At 42.5% G+C, this 17,091-nt stretch overlaps 1 protein-coding gene and 1 long non-coding RNA gene across 8 annotated transcripts in view; one reads left to right on the forward strand and one right to left on the reverse strand.

The window, feature by feature from the left end:
* Positions 1-17,091, reverse strand: part of LOC144762888 (uncharacterized) — a 438,864-nt gene that overhangs the window by 172,573 nt on the left and 249,200 nt on the right. The gene's annotated exons all lie outside the window — the stretch shown is intronic.
* LOC144762887 (uncharacterized) overlaps positions 1-17,091 on the forward strand; it is a 258,891-nt gene that overhangs the window by 32,389 nt on the left and 209,411 nt on the right. For all 7 annotated transcript variants that reach the window (XR_013596158.1, XM_078648184.1, XM_078648182.1 and 4 more), the window contains one exon: positions 14,598-14,703. Coding sequence is in view for 5 of the 7 variants with exons in the window: in XM_078648184.1 (XP_078504310.1) it covers positions 14,598-14,703 (106 nt within the window). In the remaining 2 variants the exon portion in view is untranslated. Of the gene's footprint in view, positions 1-14,597; positions 14,704-17,091 lie in introns of those variants that run through there.

Below are 17,091 nucleotides of genomic sequence, written 5' to 3' on the forward strand. Positions count from 1 at the left end.
TCAATAAAAGCAATGTACAAAAGAAATCGGAAAATGTAAATAGTCAATGCAGAATGGTAACAACATACAATAAGCACCATAAAAATGTGAGGGACATTTTGTCCAAACATTGGCATCTGATACGAAATAACCCTATCCTAGGTAAACAAGTACAGAGAAGACCTAAAATAACTTTTAAAAAAGCTAGATCGTTCAAGAAAATGTTAGTGAGTAACCTAGCACCCAATGCCAAATCTAAACCTGCTACTACAATGTGGCTGGGGAGGAAAGATGGTTTTGTCAAATGCCTAAAATGCAAGGCGTGTGTACACGGAAAAAAACACCACTGTGTATACCTCAGGGCTTTCCCAAAAAGTAAAGAAAATCAAAGGACACTATTCTTGTAAGACAGATCATGCTGTCTACGTGCTTCAGTGCCCATGTGGCCTGCGGTAAGTGGGCAGCACAATTCTCCCAGTGCACAAAAGAGTGCTTCAACATTTTGGAGCTATAAAAAATAGCGACAAGGCATACCTCGTAGCCCGGTACTTTGAGCAGTATCATTGCAAAAATATTCAAGAGTTAAGTTACTTTGTAATCAATGCAATCAGACCCAATGTGAGGGGTGGAGATCGAGAGAAGAAATTGAGAAGGTTGGAATTTTTTTATATAATTGAATTACATACTAAGACCCCTGATGGTCTTACTATGGAAGAAGATCTCCACACTCACCTGTAATTATTTTTAGATACAGTGCCTTACCTCTTACCAATGTTTACATGTTTTTAACTGTTATTTTTTTTGTTTTATTTTTCACTTTATGCAACACTTACTTTGTGTTTATGGCACTTAAACGTTTTCGAGGACAGTGTTGTCTTTCCCAGTGAAATATAGACTTTCCTTTTTTTTTTTAAAACCCACTGGGACAGAATAGCAACATTTGTGATAATATGCAGTTATGACGATACGCATGTGTATTGTGTTCATATCGCCCACTTGGGCTTGATGTTGGCCTTTAAATAAGCATTTAGAGAAGATTTAAAATTCCCATGCCTTGTGGTAAAATCATGACGTGGTTACGACACTCTCCTAATATTTTAAAGAGTCTATACATAAATTGCCTTTTAACTGTGACCTAAGTAAAAAAGTCAAAAATTAAATATTTTCTAAAATGATCACATTATGTTTATGTTATATTGTAAAGCATTGTTTGAAATCGATTAAATAGTGGTAAAACTCCGAGTCTGTCTTCGTATGCACGGTTTCTGTAGTTTTGCACTTGACACGTCACACAAAATGCATTTAAAATGGTTGAAAACTTTATCGAACTTGTTGGTGAGCAAGCCTGCAGGTCAGGCGAAACGTGTCCGACAGCTGACAATTAAAATCTAAAATATTGTCATGACAAGGCTTTGCTGTCCTTCTTTTTAATGAATCGGTGCTGATTTATACCGGACCTTGCTTGGGTGGTCCGCAAAGAGGAACACAAGAAAACAGAAAAAAACAAATGCAAAAAACAAGAAAAGGGGGCAGGGTAGAAACACCCTGACCCCCCTGGGCCTGCTCATGGGGTCCCACAAGGACCCCCAGGGCTCAAAAAACATTTTTTTAAAACGTCCGAATTCGCGCTGGGTGCACGAATCTGGCGATAATATTTTAAAAAATGAAGCACGGGCCCACGCTTTGTTGTATTTAAGACCCCAGGTTGGCCAGTGAGAAAAAAGTGTGTGGGGGGCCCAATCCCCCCAAACTGCCCTGGGACCGTCACCTTCCCGGGGTAAGATAATTGAGTTGCTGGGGGCACGCACCCCCCCCCCCCCACAGCCCCGGGGACCCGCAGTGCTTCTTTTTTAATCTATGGGGGGCCTCCAAGACCCCACGCAGCCCTGTGAACCGCCACCCCCGGGGCTTCTATTTTTTTTAAAACAAGCTGTGTGGGGGGATCAAGCCCCCCACATGCCCCGGGGACCACCACCTCCCCGGAGCACTAATTAATTAAATACGGGGGCCCGTTATGGACCCCCGAGCCCCGGTGACCACCACCTCCCTGGGGCTTCACACATGTTGGGAGGGGGCGCGTGGCCCTCCTCCTGGAGCCTGCGATGGCCCTGGGGACCGCCACCCCCCAGGGCCGGCTCCTGCAGTGTCCTGGGGTGCCCACCCCCGGGACACAGCTGTTTGCTGTGGCAGGGCGGGAGCCCTGCCATAGCAAACTGTGGTTTGGATTTTGGAAGAGAGAGCAGTTTCTCTTCCAAAATCCAAACCAGATTGCTTTTCCACACAGGGAGCTGCATGTCAGCAGCTCCCCATGTGGAAAAGCAATGCCAGCCTCCGCAGGACGCGGGGAGCCGGCAGGGAATCACCCCACGGTCCCCAACGAAGTGGCCAGGCCCCAGGGGATGGGTCCCCGGGGCCAGAAGTGGCCCTGCAGGGGGGCCACACGGCCCCCTCCCCCAAAATATATATATTTTGTTAAACACGCTAAAGCCAGCCCCGGGGGATGGGGTCCCCGGGCCATAAATGGCCTGAGGAGGAGGCCTATGCAGCCCCCTCCAAATAAATTAAATAAAAAAAAACACTGGCCATGCCCCGAGGATGGGGTCCCCGGGGCCGAATATGGCCTCGGGAGGGGGGCCACGCAGCCCCCTTGCATTTAAAAAAAAATAGGGGTCAGGCCCTGGGGAATGGGGTCCCCAAAGCCCACAAAATAGGAAAGGAAGGGGGGCACAAATTAAAAAACACGATCAGGCAGGAGGCCCCGCCCCTTCACAGCAACACTCTGCAAACATGCCCTGTGGCGCGTTTTAAGTTGGGGAGTTAATTCCCCTTCAATACTGGGGGACCCTGGGCGACAACAACCCCACCAGGTACCTCCAGTACGCGACATAGGCCTGCGTTGCAGAGAGGTGGTCCTGGCCATGCCCCTTTTTACACCTTTCTGCAAGGCAGCTCTGTGGTGCTTACTGGAGGTACCTGGTGGGCTAGTTGGACCCCAGGGAGCCTTCGGATTCAAGGGGAATTAATCCCCCAACTTAAAACATGCCATGGTCGTGTTTGCACAGTGGTGAAGGGAGAGGGCAGGGCTTGAGGTGACATGTGTGCAAACACACCCTGTGGCGCATTTTAAGTTGGGGAATTAATTCCTCTTCAATCCTGAGGGTCCCTGGGGGACAACAACCCCACCAGGTACCTCCAGTAAGCGCTACTGCGCTGTGCTGCAGAGAGGTGGGCCAGGCCACACCCCTTTTTACAGCTCTCTGAAAAGCAGCTCTGTGGCGCATACTGGAGGTACCTGGTGGGCTAGTTGGACTCCAGGGACCCTCAGGATTCAAGGAGACTTAATCCCCCAATTTACAACGCGCCAGGGTCCGTGTTTGTAGAGTGGTGGAGAAAGGGGACATGGCCTTTGTCTACCTCTCACCAATCCCACTGCTTGGGGCTTACTGGAGTTAAAAGGTAGGCTAGTTGGCCCCTAAAGGACCCCTAGCAGAGAAGGGGACTTCAATCCCCATCCAAGAGCTTGCCAGGGAGCAGGTTTGTAGAGTGGTGGGCAAAGTGGGCGTGGCCTTATACACGTACTTACCAGTGCTGCTGTGTGGGACTGACTGGAGGTAATAGTTTGGGAAGTTGGCCCCCAAGGATGTCCTTGGGGGCCAACTACCCCTCTTGTCACCTCCAGTAAGTCCCACACAGTGGGATTGCTAAGACATCTTTGGAGGCCATGGCCCCCTTTCTCTACCACTTTGCAAACATGCCTGTGGCAGACTACGGGATGGGGATGAAGTCCAATTCAGTCCTGAGGGTGTTTGGGGGCTAAGAATCCCTCCTGGTACCTCCTGTAAGTCCTACGCAGTGGAATTCCCGATTGTTGGTTGGACGCCCAGCACTCTTTCTCCACCACTCTGCAAACGCTACTACTAGTTAAAGTAGCATACCTCTGACTTAGAGGTAGTTTTAATCTCCCTGCCCTATTATGTAGTAGGGCCTTACAGAGGAGGTCATGCTAATCACAGGGGTACCTCAACGCATAGTGTTCCCTAGTGTATGAGGGTGTTTTCACTGTATTCTAAGTGTCTTTTAGCATAGCACTGGCTCTAGGCCTGGTTAGTCAGAGTCAGTTACCACCAGTACCCATCTGAAAAAGTTGTGGGCACAGGATGGTTTTGCAACAAGGTCTCTTTCTGCTTTCTACTCCTCTGTTGGTTCTTTCTGCACATGTCTTGCTTCTTCCTGCACTTTTCATCGTCTTTGTGGACTTCTGTTGCTTCTTTCTGCATTTCCTTTGCTTCTTTCTTTGCATTTTTTTCTTCTTTCTTCACATGTCCTACCTCTGTAGGCATAGTTAGAAACTACCATTTAAAAAAACGTTGAAATTCACTTTAAAAACCATAGGTTTCAGGCACGTTATAGTTAGAAATTAGCATTTAAGAAACCTTTGAAATTCACTGAAAAAACCATAGGTTTCAAGCACGTTATAGTTAGAAATTAGCATTTAAAAAACCTAAGAAATTCACTTGAAAAAACATAGGTTTTAGGGAAAGTTATAGTTAGTTGGACATTTCACTCGTACAAAACCAGAGAAATTCCCCTGTTACAGTTAGTTCGGCTAACTAAAACTCGTGCCCCTGCAATGCACTGCTGATGGCGTCACATATTACATCACTCATGACATGGTCAGTGACATTACTTGTGACATCACTCATGGCATCTCAAATGATATCACTAATGAATTTTATTCAAATTTATCATATTAGAATTCATATGAAAGACTACATTCATTAATGCCAAAGCATATCACTAATGTCCAATACCTTACCCTGTGTGTGATGTTAGTGCAAATATGAGATTGCACAGAGATTATATACAACTAACTGAGACACACATTGTCCAATATATTAACTGTAATGAGAAACAATTGTTAGGGGATACGGGCTCCCCATTCGGAAATTAGCCTATGCTGAATTGTTAATATGGCTCCATGTGGGGACCCATGTGGGGTCAACTGAGGTGTAGAAAAGCGCTAAACAGTAGCACAACACCAGTATCAGTTCAGTTCCTAATTTGTCTGAAATGGCATCAAGGGATCAACCACTATATATCTGTGACCAGAAAAAACACCACCTGTCATAGTCCTGATTCCCAATTCTATCCAACAAATAATACACAATCAAGGGTAAGGACCCATATTGTAAGATAATGAGTGTCAATCTATGGTAAAAAGTGCCAAAGTGAGTGAAAATAGAATAAATAAAATATGTGAATTAACTATATGTACAACGGAAGACATGATTAAAGGGAAAGTAGATACATTTCTATATGCCAATGTGTGTTGTCAATTTCTCACTTCCATTCATGCCATACGGTATTTTTGTGTTTAGATCAATTATGAGCCTAAATTCAAGAATCCGTAACTTTTTCTCTATCTCTACCTCTTGTGTGCTTTAGAATACAATCAATTCCAAAGAATTTAGTTGATCACTATTGCATAGTTTGGAAATTTCGAGCTCCGTATAATTAAAATCTTTGTTTGTGATAGCTTGTAGGTGTTGGACAATTCTCATCTTCAATGGTAGTTTAGTGCTGCCAACGTATCTTAAGTCACAAGGGTATTCCAGGAAATATTTGGCAAAATGGGCAGTGCATGTTATGAATTAGCGAAATTGTTTTGTTCTTCCGTTACAGGTGGTGTAGCTTCTACAGCTTTGGCTATTCCTACAGGTTTTACAGGGGTTACAGATGTAAAAGTCTCCCCATTGGTCACCCATCCATGAAGTTGCCAAAATAGGCTCTTGAAAGCTGTGCACTAAAAAATCCTTCAATGAATGGGGTATTCTGTATGTTACAAGTGAAGTGCTACCTATTGTATTGGCAATTTCAGAGTCAGTTGTTAACAGACTCCAATGCCCCTCTCCCCTTTAAAAAAATATATAAACAAAGGCAGGGCCCCAGGGGATGGGGTCCCCTACCTTTTTATTTAAGTAAAAAAATGGGTCAGGCCCAGAGGGGTAGCATTCCCGGTGCCCAAAAGAATCTAGGGAAGGGGGGCCACACAGCCCCCTTCCTAAAATAAAATAAAAAACGAATCCGGCAACTACTTGGAGGCCCCTCCCCCTTTCTCCACTGCTCTGCAAACGCGGCTGCTGGCACGCTCTTGGTTGGAGGATGAAGTCCACGTCATTGATGAAGGTGCTTAGGGGCCAACTAGCCCATCTGGTACCTTCAGTAAGAGAGGTTGTCAGAGGCTTCTCCCCATTTTTCACCACTCTGCAAGCACGCCTCTTGGCGCACTGCTGGTGGGATGATGAGGTCTCCTCGCCCATTAGTTCATATTTATAGCTTTTGCATTGTAAAACCATTACTTTGGATGTTTTTAATTCACTGACCCATCACCATCCGTAAACACCATCCATTGCTGACCCCTTATAACCCCTAAACAGCATCAATTCTTTCCCCCTAACACCCATCACCACACCTGAACTACACTCATCCCTGAAGCTTAAAAGCCCAAACATCCACCATCCCTGAAACATAAAATCACTCACTACCCCAAACTCCACACAATCCAGAATCCTAAAAACCCCTTTCTATGCCTAAACCCCCTTCCCATGCCCTTTAAAACACTTAATAACACATAAACTCCACCCATCCCTGAACCCTAAAAACCCTCACCGTCCTTAAACACCAGCCATTCATGATCCATATAACTCCTCATCACCTCAAACTACTCACCCATCCCGGAATCCTTAAAACACCTCAATCACCCTGAACTCGACCCCATACTGAATCCTAAAAACCCATCAACACCTTTACACTTCACCCATCCCTGAAACCTAAAACACCTCACACACCTAAGCACCACTCATCCGTGAACCCTATAAACCTCTTGCCACTTCTACACTCCACCCATCTCTGAAACCTAAAAAACTCTTTCTCTGCACGAACTCCAATTATTCCTGACCTCTAAAAGCCCCTCATCATCCTAAACATTACCCATCCATGAACCTAAAAACCCCACACTAGTCCTAAACTCCAGCCAAGTTTAATGTAATTTTGGATTGTTCCTTAAAATGACTTTCCTGATAAATATTTCCTTCAATTTTCAATTTCTTTGTGCATTCTTAAAATTGTCGTTCCTTAAAATTGGGTTGCATGATTTGGTTTCTTCTAATGTGGTTTCTCAGTTTTTTGTTTTCCAATAATTCACACACATCACAGAAAGGTGCACAGCTTTGAGCTGTATACTCAAGAAGTAGACCGAAGGTACAAATATTAGAAGAGAAAAAACATACCATGTGAAAGTATTATACTGAAAGATATTTGAGCAAACACTGACAATACATTGTTTTAATTTGTTTAACTCATGGCCCCAATTCTTTAACAATAATTGCATTAAAGAATTATTTTAGCAAGATTTATTGGATGCTGGGGCACATACTTTACTGTTGGAATGAGCAAACTATGTACAATGATCACAGATTAAGATGGGCCACTGCTTGAGGTCAGCAGAGGCTGCTAACATCCAAGCCCTTGTAACCACCTGGATTAACATTTCAACACCTTCTCCCAAAAAAACTATATTTTAAACCAACAAAGACAACAGGGATGCTACAGGTGGCAAAAGAGGGTCTGGGGAAAGTTAAAGTTCTTGGCTTCTGGTGTAACAGTGCAACCTGGTGAGGAGTTAGTAAAATGAGTACAAAACAGAGGGCCTGATTTGGATTTCAGGTTACTCCATTACAACGGTTTCGGATACCCTGTCCGCCAAAATATAAACCCCAGATTATCCTGAGAGATTTATATTTTGGCGGAGGGGATATCAGTCACCATTGTGACGGAGTAATCTGTCTGCCAAAATCTAAATCAGGCCCAGAGTTTGGTGGGGGGGTCAATAAATTGTCCTGTTCAAAGATCCAAGGGGTTATGAGAGATGGATTATGAGACTAGTCCTTGGCACCTATGGGTGTTTGCAAGTTTGAGAGGCATGTAGTTTGTGAATGGCTGATTGGGGTTTTTGGTCCAGGGGTGGCTATGGAACTAGGTGGCTGCCACCTGGGACCGGGGCAACCACAGTTAGGGTTTGACTGATAAGACAACTTGTAATTCTGAAAATTCTGGAACTGAATAAAAATGGTTGAAATGGTCCCAACTTCAGCACATGCAGTCCTAATTGACGGAAAGCACACCAGGTGCCTTTGTTGCAGTCAGAGAGTTATTTTTGTGAGTGCACACCTTCCCTTCTTTAATAATCGATTTGTGGCTCTGTTTATATGTAGATGCATGCAAGCCAGCGCCGTGACCGTCCCTCGTCACAGTGTCTCAGTACATTATTTCCAAAAGGGGCAACATTGGTGCCCAGCTGCTGCACAGCGGTAATGAGGAAACTTTTTCCAGCGTAAACCATGTATCTTCTAGTGATCAATTTTATTCCATAGTAAACCAGTGAGATAATCCAAATAGTCTCAGTTTATGAATTCACTCCAGAGACAGCCTGATCATAATAGAATGTTTATTCTGCATTTTCAAATATCATATGTCGCCAAACGTGCTTAAACAATGATACGTGCTTTTAACATTCCATCGAGCCAGCACAGTGAAAGCCCAATGCATTTCGAACTCTTTTAGGTTCTTCCTCAGGTGCACTGTAATGAATCAGAAAAGTACTGTATAAACAATCAGACTGAAGCACAAATTTAAATCCGAATATGAATGACCCTCATCATAAAAACATAATATTAATAAAATCATTAGCCTGACCCACCCTCTACTGTACTGCCCTGGTTAACTCCTGTGTGTGATGAAATGAAAAGATGTAAAATCCTCACCCTAACCGTCGTGCTTTAAAACACCAAATCAACAGCTTTTTCCACTAATACGTCCTGTTTATTAATCCAGTGTTTATTACAGAACAGAGACAAAGACACGATGTTATCCTAAGGCTCTCCCCTTACCCCATGCTGTTCTACCACATTTCAGAATGCGATGGTGTTCACCATACCTTGCTGCCAAATCCAGTGGCTTCAAAAATACGTGTCTTCTTGCATGTGTAGCTGAAGTGATTGAGAAACCGCCCACCACGCTCTTCTTAAATCTCACGTGCTCATGTGTACTAGATGAAAGTCCTTAATTGGTTCCAAAACCCGTGACCTCTTTCATTCATTAAACTCATTAAGCAAAAAACTAACTCTCCCATAACCCACTATTGCGGTGATTGAAACCTGTGCGCTAAACTAAAAATAAAAATAGCTGCATCCCAAAATCCACGGTCACAATCAATAAATAACTTTTACACCAAATATTATGAATCCTCGAGGCTTGCATAAACGTATCATAAGTGTAAAAGAATATACAAAAGTGACAAAAAGCAACACATTTCCCGCTGAATGAATTTCTTCTTCGATCGCATCGTATATACAGTCCATAGTTAATCATGTTGTTAGCAGTCTGCTCGGGTTCTGAGATTATAATGCTGTTTCCGGGGTGATAGCTTTTAACAGCTTATTTTTCAAACTTTTTAATCACGTGGGGTGCAACTCACATGCGAGACGATATAGATTTGGGAAGCAAGAGAGTTATTTTTGTGAGTGCACACCTTCCCTTCTTTAATAATCGATTTGTGGCTCTGTTTATATGTAGATGCATGCAAGCCAGCGCCGTGACCGTCCCTCGTCACAGTGTCTCAGTACATTATTTCCAAAAGGGGCAACATTGGTGCCCAGCTGCTGCACAGCGGTAATGAGGAAACTTTTTTCAGCATAAACCATGTATCTTCTAGTGATCAATTTTATTCCATAGTAAACCAGTGAGATAATCCAAATAGTCTCAGTTTATGAATTCACTCCGGAGACAGCCTGATGATAATAGAATGTTTATTCTGCATTTTCAAATATAATATGTCGCCAAACGTGCTTAAACAATGATACGTGCTTTTAACATTCCATCGAGCCAGCACAGTGAAAGCCCAATGCATTTCGAACTCTTTTAGGTTCTTCCTCAGGGGCACTGTAATGAATCAGAAAAGTACTGTATAAACAATCAGACTGAAGCACAAATTTAAATCCGAATATGAATGACCCTCATCATAAAAACATAATAATAATGAAATCATTAGCAGTACTTTTCTGATTCATTACAGTGCCCCTGAGGAAGAACCTAAAAGAGTTCTAAATGCATTGGGCTTTCACTTTATTGCTGTCGGAGCATGCACCGAGGAAGTCAATGGGTTTAAGCCACTCGCTCAAGACCACACACATTCTGTCCAATACTAGTTCTGAGACTCGGGTTTGCAATATCAGACACACACTTTGTCCAATACTAGTTCAGAGACGCAGGTTTGCAATACTGGACTATGGGGCAGATGCGCAAGAGGGCATGTGAAAGGGCAGCGCAGCCACATTTGTGGCACATCATTAACACTTTTGGTATGGGATGATATATTGCTACAGTTGTTGGTACAAGTCGGCTGCGATAGGGATCTTTAGGACTTAGAGCAGAATCAGTCCTCAAACTGTAGCCTTAATAAAGTTCTTAGGTACGCCTTAGCTGCAGGTTCAGTAGCCTTAACCTTGTCGTCTGGTGTTTGGTCCTAAACATTTGGAAAGTACCTAGGGGCATATTATCAAGGCGGGCGATATGAAATTATCGCCGCTTTAGCAGCGATAATTTCATCGCCCTATTAGCAAGCTGTCGCTAACAGCAGTTAGCGACAGTTTGTAGGCGATAGCGAGTGGTTTGGGGCCCGCTTTGCATGCCAGAGATATTTATCGCTAATGACATGCAAAGTGGGCGTACCCAACCTGTTAGCGACTGAAAGCAGTCGCTAACATCGCTATCGCCTATTATCAACGCAGGCGTAGCGATTTAAAAATTCACGCTAAGTGCAAATATCGCTGAAAACAAATGCCTGCTCAGACCAGTTCATAGCCATTATATCCAATGGGAGGTGGATATTCTGGCTAACTCCCCATTGGCAATAATGCGAGAATATCGCTGGATTACCAGCGATATTCACGCATTTCGCCGCTAATGCCGGAAATTTTATTGCATTTGAGATAAACGCTGCTAATAGCACGTTATCTCTGCGATAACATCCGGCGATGCAAGGCGATAGAAAAAATGCCGCTAAGCTTAGTTAGCGATAAATATCGCTACTTGATGATAATATGCCCCCTAGTTACTGCCGATCTTTGCTTATCCTCGCTGTCAGCTGATACTACTGTACTTTCGTCAGAAATCCAGATTAGTTACTGGTACTTACTGCCATAGTTCAGTCCTTGTGTAAACCAGGAGTCTAGCGGAAATGTAGGTGTAATCAGCAGTTGGGCTTCCTTCAGGTAAAGCACTGTAGCCAGCCAGTGCAGGAAGCATTTTTCTAGACTTTATGTAGGCATGTCTATATCAGTATTAAATAGCTGGTGAGATGTATTTGGCGGCCCAGGCCTGGTGTCCCATGTCTGATTAGGCTGTTGCTGATTAAAAAAGGGTATGCTGTGCACCAGATGGCCAAACTAGTTTCATGATAGTCTTGGTACAGGGCAACTTTTAGTGCCAGGCAGAATATTGAGCTGGATTGTCTCTACCCTTTCAGATATTATAGACTCTCTGAGGCAAAGATCACAGGGATAACCGAGTCCACATTTTCTTATCCACATGCACAAAGGCAATCTTAAAATGAACATCTAACTTGTGTTTCATTTAGTACTTCCTCGAAGAGGATACCATTCATACTGACGATAAACTCTTATTCAGGTATGAAATCATCATCACACACACACCCATGCAGCACATTATGGGGCAGATTCACAGAACTAATCTGAGACAAAATCCTAAACTTACTACTTTTGGTAATCACAGAAGGCATGTAGTAGTAAAATTAGGATTTTGTCTTAAATTAGGATTTTGTCTTAAAATAGGATTTTGTATTAAGTTAGGATTTTGTCTTAAGACCAAAATTTAAGACAAAATACTAATTTAAGACAAAATCCTAACTTAAGACAAAATCGTAACTTAAGACAAAATACTAACTAAAGACAAAATACTAACAAGACAAAATCCTAACTTAAGACAAAATACCAACTTAAGGCACAATACTAACTTTACTACTACTAAATGCCTTCTGTGAATGTCAAAAGTAGTAAGTTTAGGATATTGTCTCAGATTAGTTCTGTGAATTGGCCCCACTAAGGTAGAAGCAAAGTTTCTCAGTTATTGAAAGGCTGAAAACGATGTAAGAGAGAAGCTGTTGGGCCATCTCACCTAGGGCTATGAGTAAAAACGCCTGTGACCCCTATATATCAATAAAACACCAACTACCAATCTCCTCTATACCTGGTGAGGATCTAGGGCATTCCTACAACGCAGTTGAGACTATTCTTTGGGTACCTACCCCAGCCCAGAAGAACCTGGAGCTCTACTGTTGGAGCAAACAAGACACCTCCTCTCATATTGCAGATTTTGAGGTTACTATAGGAAAGCAGTCAGGGTGAGTCAAAAAAAGTTGAATATGGCACAGCTGTCCGTACAGTCCTGGGGCTTCCGCCTCTACATTGTCAATTCAACGCATATAAAAAAATCCTCTTAGTGGATTTGTGCAGCTGTTTCGAAATTACCGATTACACTTTCTACAAATTTGCTTTCTTCTTTTTGTTTTGTTACCAAGTGTATATTTAGAAAATCGTAAGACACACTATAGAGTAGGAAATAAAGATATATATACATCATTATTATAGCAGTTAAAATGTTTTCGGTGTTTCAAAAAAGCCGTTTCGTTCGATTTAACTATCAAAGAAAACTGAACATAATGATGAAATATATATTAGCTAATTCCAAAGTGAAAAAGAACCTACATAGTTCCAAAAATTAGAGCCCCCTATCTCTATTTAATATACATTAATTTATTGTCAGTACTGAGGTTTGAAGAATAGAGCACGTTGTGAATCATATAATAGGGAAATATGCGACAGCCTTTACAAAAGGTAGATATGGCCAGGCGCGCAACACCCATTGGGCTCGTGGGGCTTCTGCCCCCCCCCCCCCGTCATGTGTGTCAGCCCGGGCGGAGACAGCTTTGCGGGCTGGCGAGCATCTAATTGCAGCCACACCCGAATACTTAAAAGGTCTTTAAAAGACCATTTACTTGTAAATGAGGCTTTTGTTGTGTGTTCACCGCTTCTTACAGCCACCCTGTCTGGTTGGAAGAATTACCACCCAACCCCCCTCCCCCCCCCCCCGAAATATTTTTCAGCCCCCTCCCCCCGAAATTTGGCTCTAGTTGCCCGCCTGGATATGGCAGCGACAATAATCATCAGTTTATGGGTCTAATCTATCTAAAAAGAAATAGCCTTGACCCACTGACATAAACCAATTTTGCAATTTCCTAAGAAACATCCCGTGTTTGTAGGGGGCAAGAGAAGACTGTTCAATTCATTTTTATCCATTCTGTTTAACATCTCATTTGAACTCCTGGTAGTGGCATGAAGAGCAAATGTGAGTATTCATTATGTATATAGTTTCGCTAAATTAGACAACTTTCTCAGGAGCTGACACCCTCATTTTCAGTACTGATCCATTTATTAATTTAAGGAACAGTTATTTTTGACAAATACATCAGAAATGTACCTTTATATAAAATAAATTGTGACAACATCTTCCAATTGCAAGAGGTGCCTTGAGAAGTGCGTCAAAGACTAAACGTTTACCTACTTCCAATATTTAGACACCTAAAGTAGCTTTTGTAACTATAATCTAGAAGTTCTACGTAGAGATTCGTACATTGTAGTGTGGCAAATGGTCCTTCATATATATAAGTATTTTGTCTATAATCAAGACTATAAACTTGTTATTTTTTTAACACATATTCTGTATAACTTCAATAATATCCCCACAGTTTGCGTTTTAAAAGAATATACTGAAATAAAGAGGAATATAATTTTTTTTTTCACATGCTCCTGATAGAAAACCAAAAGTATTGTTCAGAACATCAAACCTTTCAAAAAGAAAGGTGGCTCTGTTTGTCGATACAGACTGGCGAAACTATTATTATATTAGGAGATTATTTATAAACTTGAACATCAGGTGGAAAATTGCAGAAACCCTACTGCCCCATTTAAAGAGTATATTTTCTTTTGCTCTAACTAATTCACCCCTCCTAGGAAAAGCAGTGAGGTTAACTTGGATGTTTTGTTTCAGTCATGTTTACTCTGAGACAAATAGAATGTGCAGAACAGTTTCTAAACCCATATCGTGACCTCTACATCACTCACAGGCCCAATGTACTCCAAAAGATAGTGGTATTTGGCCAAACAAAAGACCGAAAGGGCACATTTTAAAACAGCAGATGGAATTTCTAATGGCCTTCCGTATAAACCCTTTGCTCAGCCTCACGTTCCAGGAATTACAACTCATAATTAGTTTTGAATATATCAGAGGTAGTCAAAATAGGGATTGTTTTAAAGATGAGATGCCATGTTTGGGAAGAAGTCACGGCAGGATGCAGGGCAGGTTATTGACTCCTTTATTTAATAATCTGTTTGAATAGGCTGACAAATTCTCATTTGAAAAATTGCAAATTAATTGAGCTACAGTCCCTTTTTTTATTAAACAAAGTACTTTTTTGAGTGCAGATTGGCAAATGGTGTGGAATGGCTGTTCAGTGATTGGGAATTGAAGGAACGAGAGGAACTACGTAACATTGAGAACCTCCTGGAGAAAGTGGAAAACATCTTATGGGTGAGGTTTGTCTTTCAACATTACCTAAACCTTTGTGCTCATGGGCTACTGTTTGTTCTGTATTGTGTGGTGTCCAGTTTTCATATAATCTCGCTCCATATTAGTGGTTATTTTCTTAATTGGCTTCATTTTAGCATGTCTTTTAGGCTGCTTATTATCTTCATTGTAAGAGCTACTTCGATGTCCTAAGCGCAGCGTAATGTCAAAGTTAAGAAAATGCCTTAACTAATCTGCCAGCATAATATGACAAGTGGAATAGCACAGAGCAGAGTGGAGTGGCATGGAGTAGAGTAGAGTGGTCTTGCATGGAATAGAGTTGCATAGTGTGCAGTGGCATAGAGTGGAGTGGCTTAGAGTCAAGTAAAGTGGCGTAGACTAGAGTGTCATAGAGTAGAATGGAGCAGAGTGATGTAAAGTAGAACAGAGTAGAGTAGTATGGGGTAGAGTAAAGTGGCGTAGAGTGGGGTGAAATGGGTTGGCTTGGAGTGTCGTAGAGTAGAATGGCAGAGTAGAGTGGCATTGTGTGGAGTGAGGCAGGGTGGCATAGAGTGCCACTGTGTGGAGTAGAGTGGCGTATAGTGGAGTGGCATTGAGTGAAGTGGCATACAGTGGACTGGCATGGAGTGAATTGGCACAGAGTGGCAAAGAGTGGAGTGGAGTGGCATAGACTGAAGTGGCGTATAGTGGCCTACAGTGGATTTGAGTTGCATAGCGTAGAGTAGAGTGGATTTGCATATTGACGTAGAGTGTGGTGGTTTAGAGCACAGTGTTGCGAAGTAGAGTCAGACCACCCAGGAAATTGTGCCATGGATTAGGAAATTTAGCAGCACAAATATGGAAATTTAGCGGCACAAATATTGAAATTTAGTGGCATTGTTGTGCCACTTTATTTTACTCATACTCTTTCATTTTCAGTCTGCTGTTTTAGCAGAGTGTTCTACTTTGAAATAGGCATGTTAAAAGTGTCTGCAGCTCTACGGAAGCACAGCCCCTGTCCTAGCCTTGTAGGAGGGAGCTGAATTTCTAATCATTTAAGTAGACCTCTCTATGTGGAGTCTAGTTTCCATGAGTTCACCCAAAGCAGTCTTGGGCCAGCTATTGAAGCCTCAAACGATGTTGGGGCTCCCCACAAGCTATCAAATGTGACATCTGAGAGTATTTGAATACCAGTTTCATGTTTGCTAGAATATTAGGGGGGGTTCTTCATTTTCCTATATTCAGTCATATAGGTATTGAAAGTGTTTAAGTAACAATTGGGTGTGGCATATGCTTCACTGAAAAATTAGAAGCGACATCAGACCTATTAAGGGAAGCCTCCACGACATCTGGCAGACTGGAATTCTCTGATAAAAGCTTAGATGTTGATGCCATTAAAGCCAAAATAGTGTTAACCTTAGGAGTTTGATATGATATGATATGAGGGCTTTTATAGCGCGCTCTGTTACTAAGAAAGTATCCTGGCGCGAAGTTTGAGGAAAATCTTTTTCAAAATCTCTGACCTAATATCTCTTGTTCAAGAATCACAGATTGGCAGATTTATCTGGCTCTTTCCACTTTTTACATAAGCTTTCCTTTCACATCGTGGAGAACCAGGTCACCCACATCATGACTCATATATTGTGAATAAAACCTCTCTTCCTGTCAGCCTTTGCCTTTAAAACCCAGGGTTTCTCTAATGTGAAACAAATAATTCTCGCAATTGAGGGCCTTAAATATATTTTTCCTTTTGATCCTTTTCAAAATCATCATCTTGATCTTTAGAGCTCTTTGCTCTGAGATCTACCACCTTTTTAGGTCGAGCCTAGAGTCACCGCGCATACGCTGCTCTGCAAGACTTGCTGTACTGGAGTATGGAATAGAAGCCCTGCCCACTCTCTTACCACATTTGTTATTGGCTTGTGTCATTGTCCTTTGTAAATGATAGCTTCTGATTTATAAATAGGCTCGGTAGTCCCTCCTTAGTACCACCTTGTCTTGATTTGTAACATCCCTTGGCGACTGGCCCTTTTACTGAGGTTGTTACAGATTTCGGGAAGAGGCGGTAGGGGGAGATGCAGCGAAGGAATCATAACTTTCTGAGGCTGAGACTGGGAATTCTAAGATAGAGGGATTCTCCAGCCTCATCCCCTCCCACAAAAAGGCTTGTAACTTTAGGATGGAATCATCCCCACAATGCTCGCAGCCTTGTACCATGGTGCAAGGGTGCCTGCTTTGGCAGCAAATTGTACGCCAGTGCAGGGGAAAGCACAGGGACCTGTCAAATTGTTTCAAATATGATGCATCCCTGTGCTTTTAAAATCATGCAGCTCGGTGCAGCAAAATTATTTCCAGCGCCGCGCTGCATCATTTTGTTGTAAATGAGGCCTTAGATTTTAATATATAAATGGA

Source organism: Lissotriton helveticus, chromosome 6 (assembly GCF_964261635.1).
Source record: "Lissotriton helveticus chromosome 6, aLisHel1.1, whole genome shotgun sequence".
Classification (NCBI taxonomy): Eukaryota; Metazoa; Chordata; class Amphibia; order Caudata; family Salamandridae; genus Lissotriton; species Lissotriton helveticus.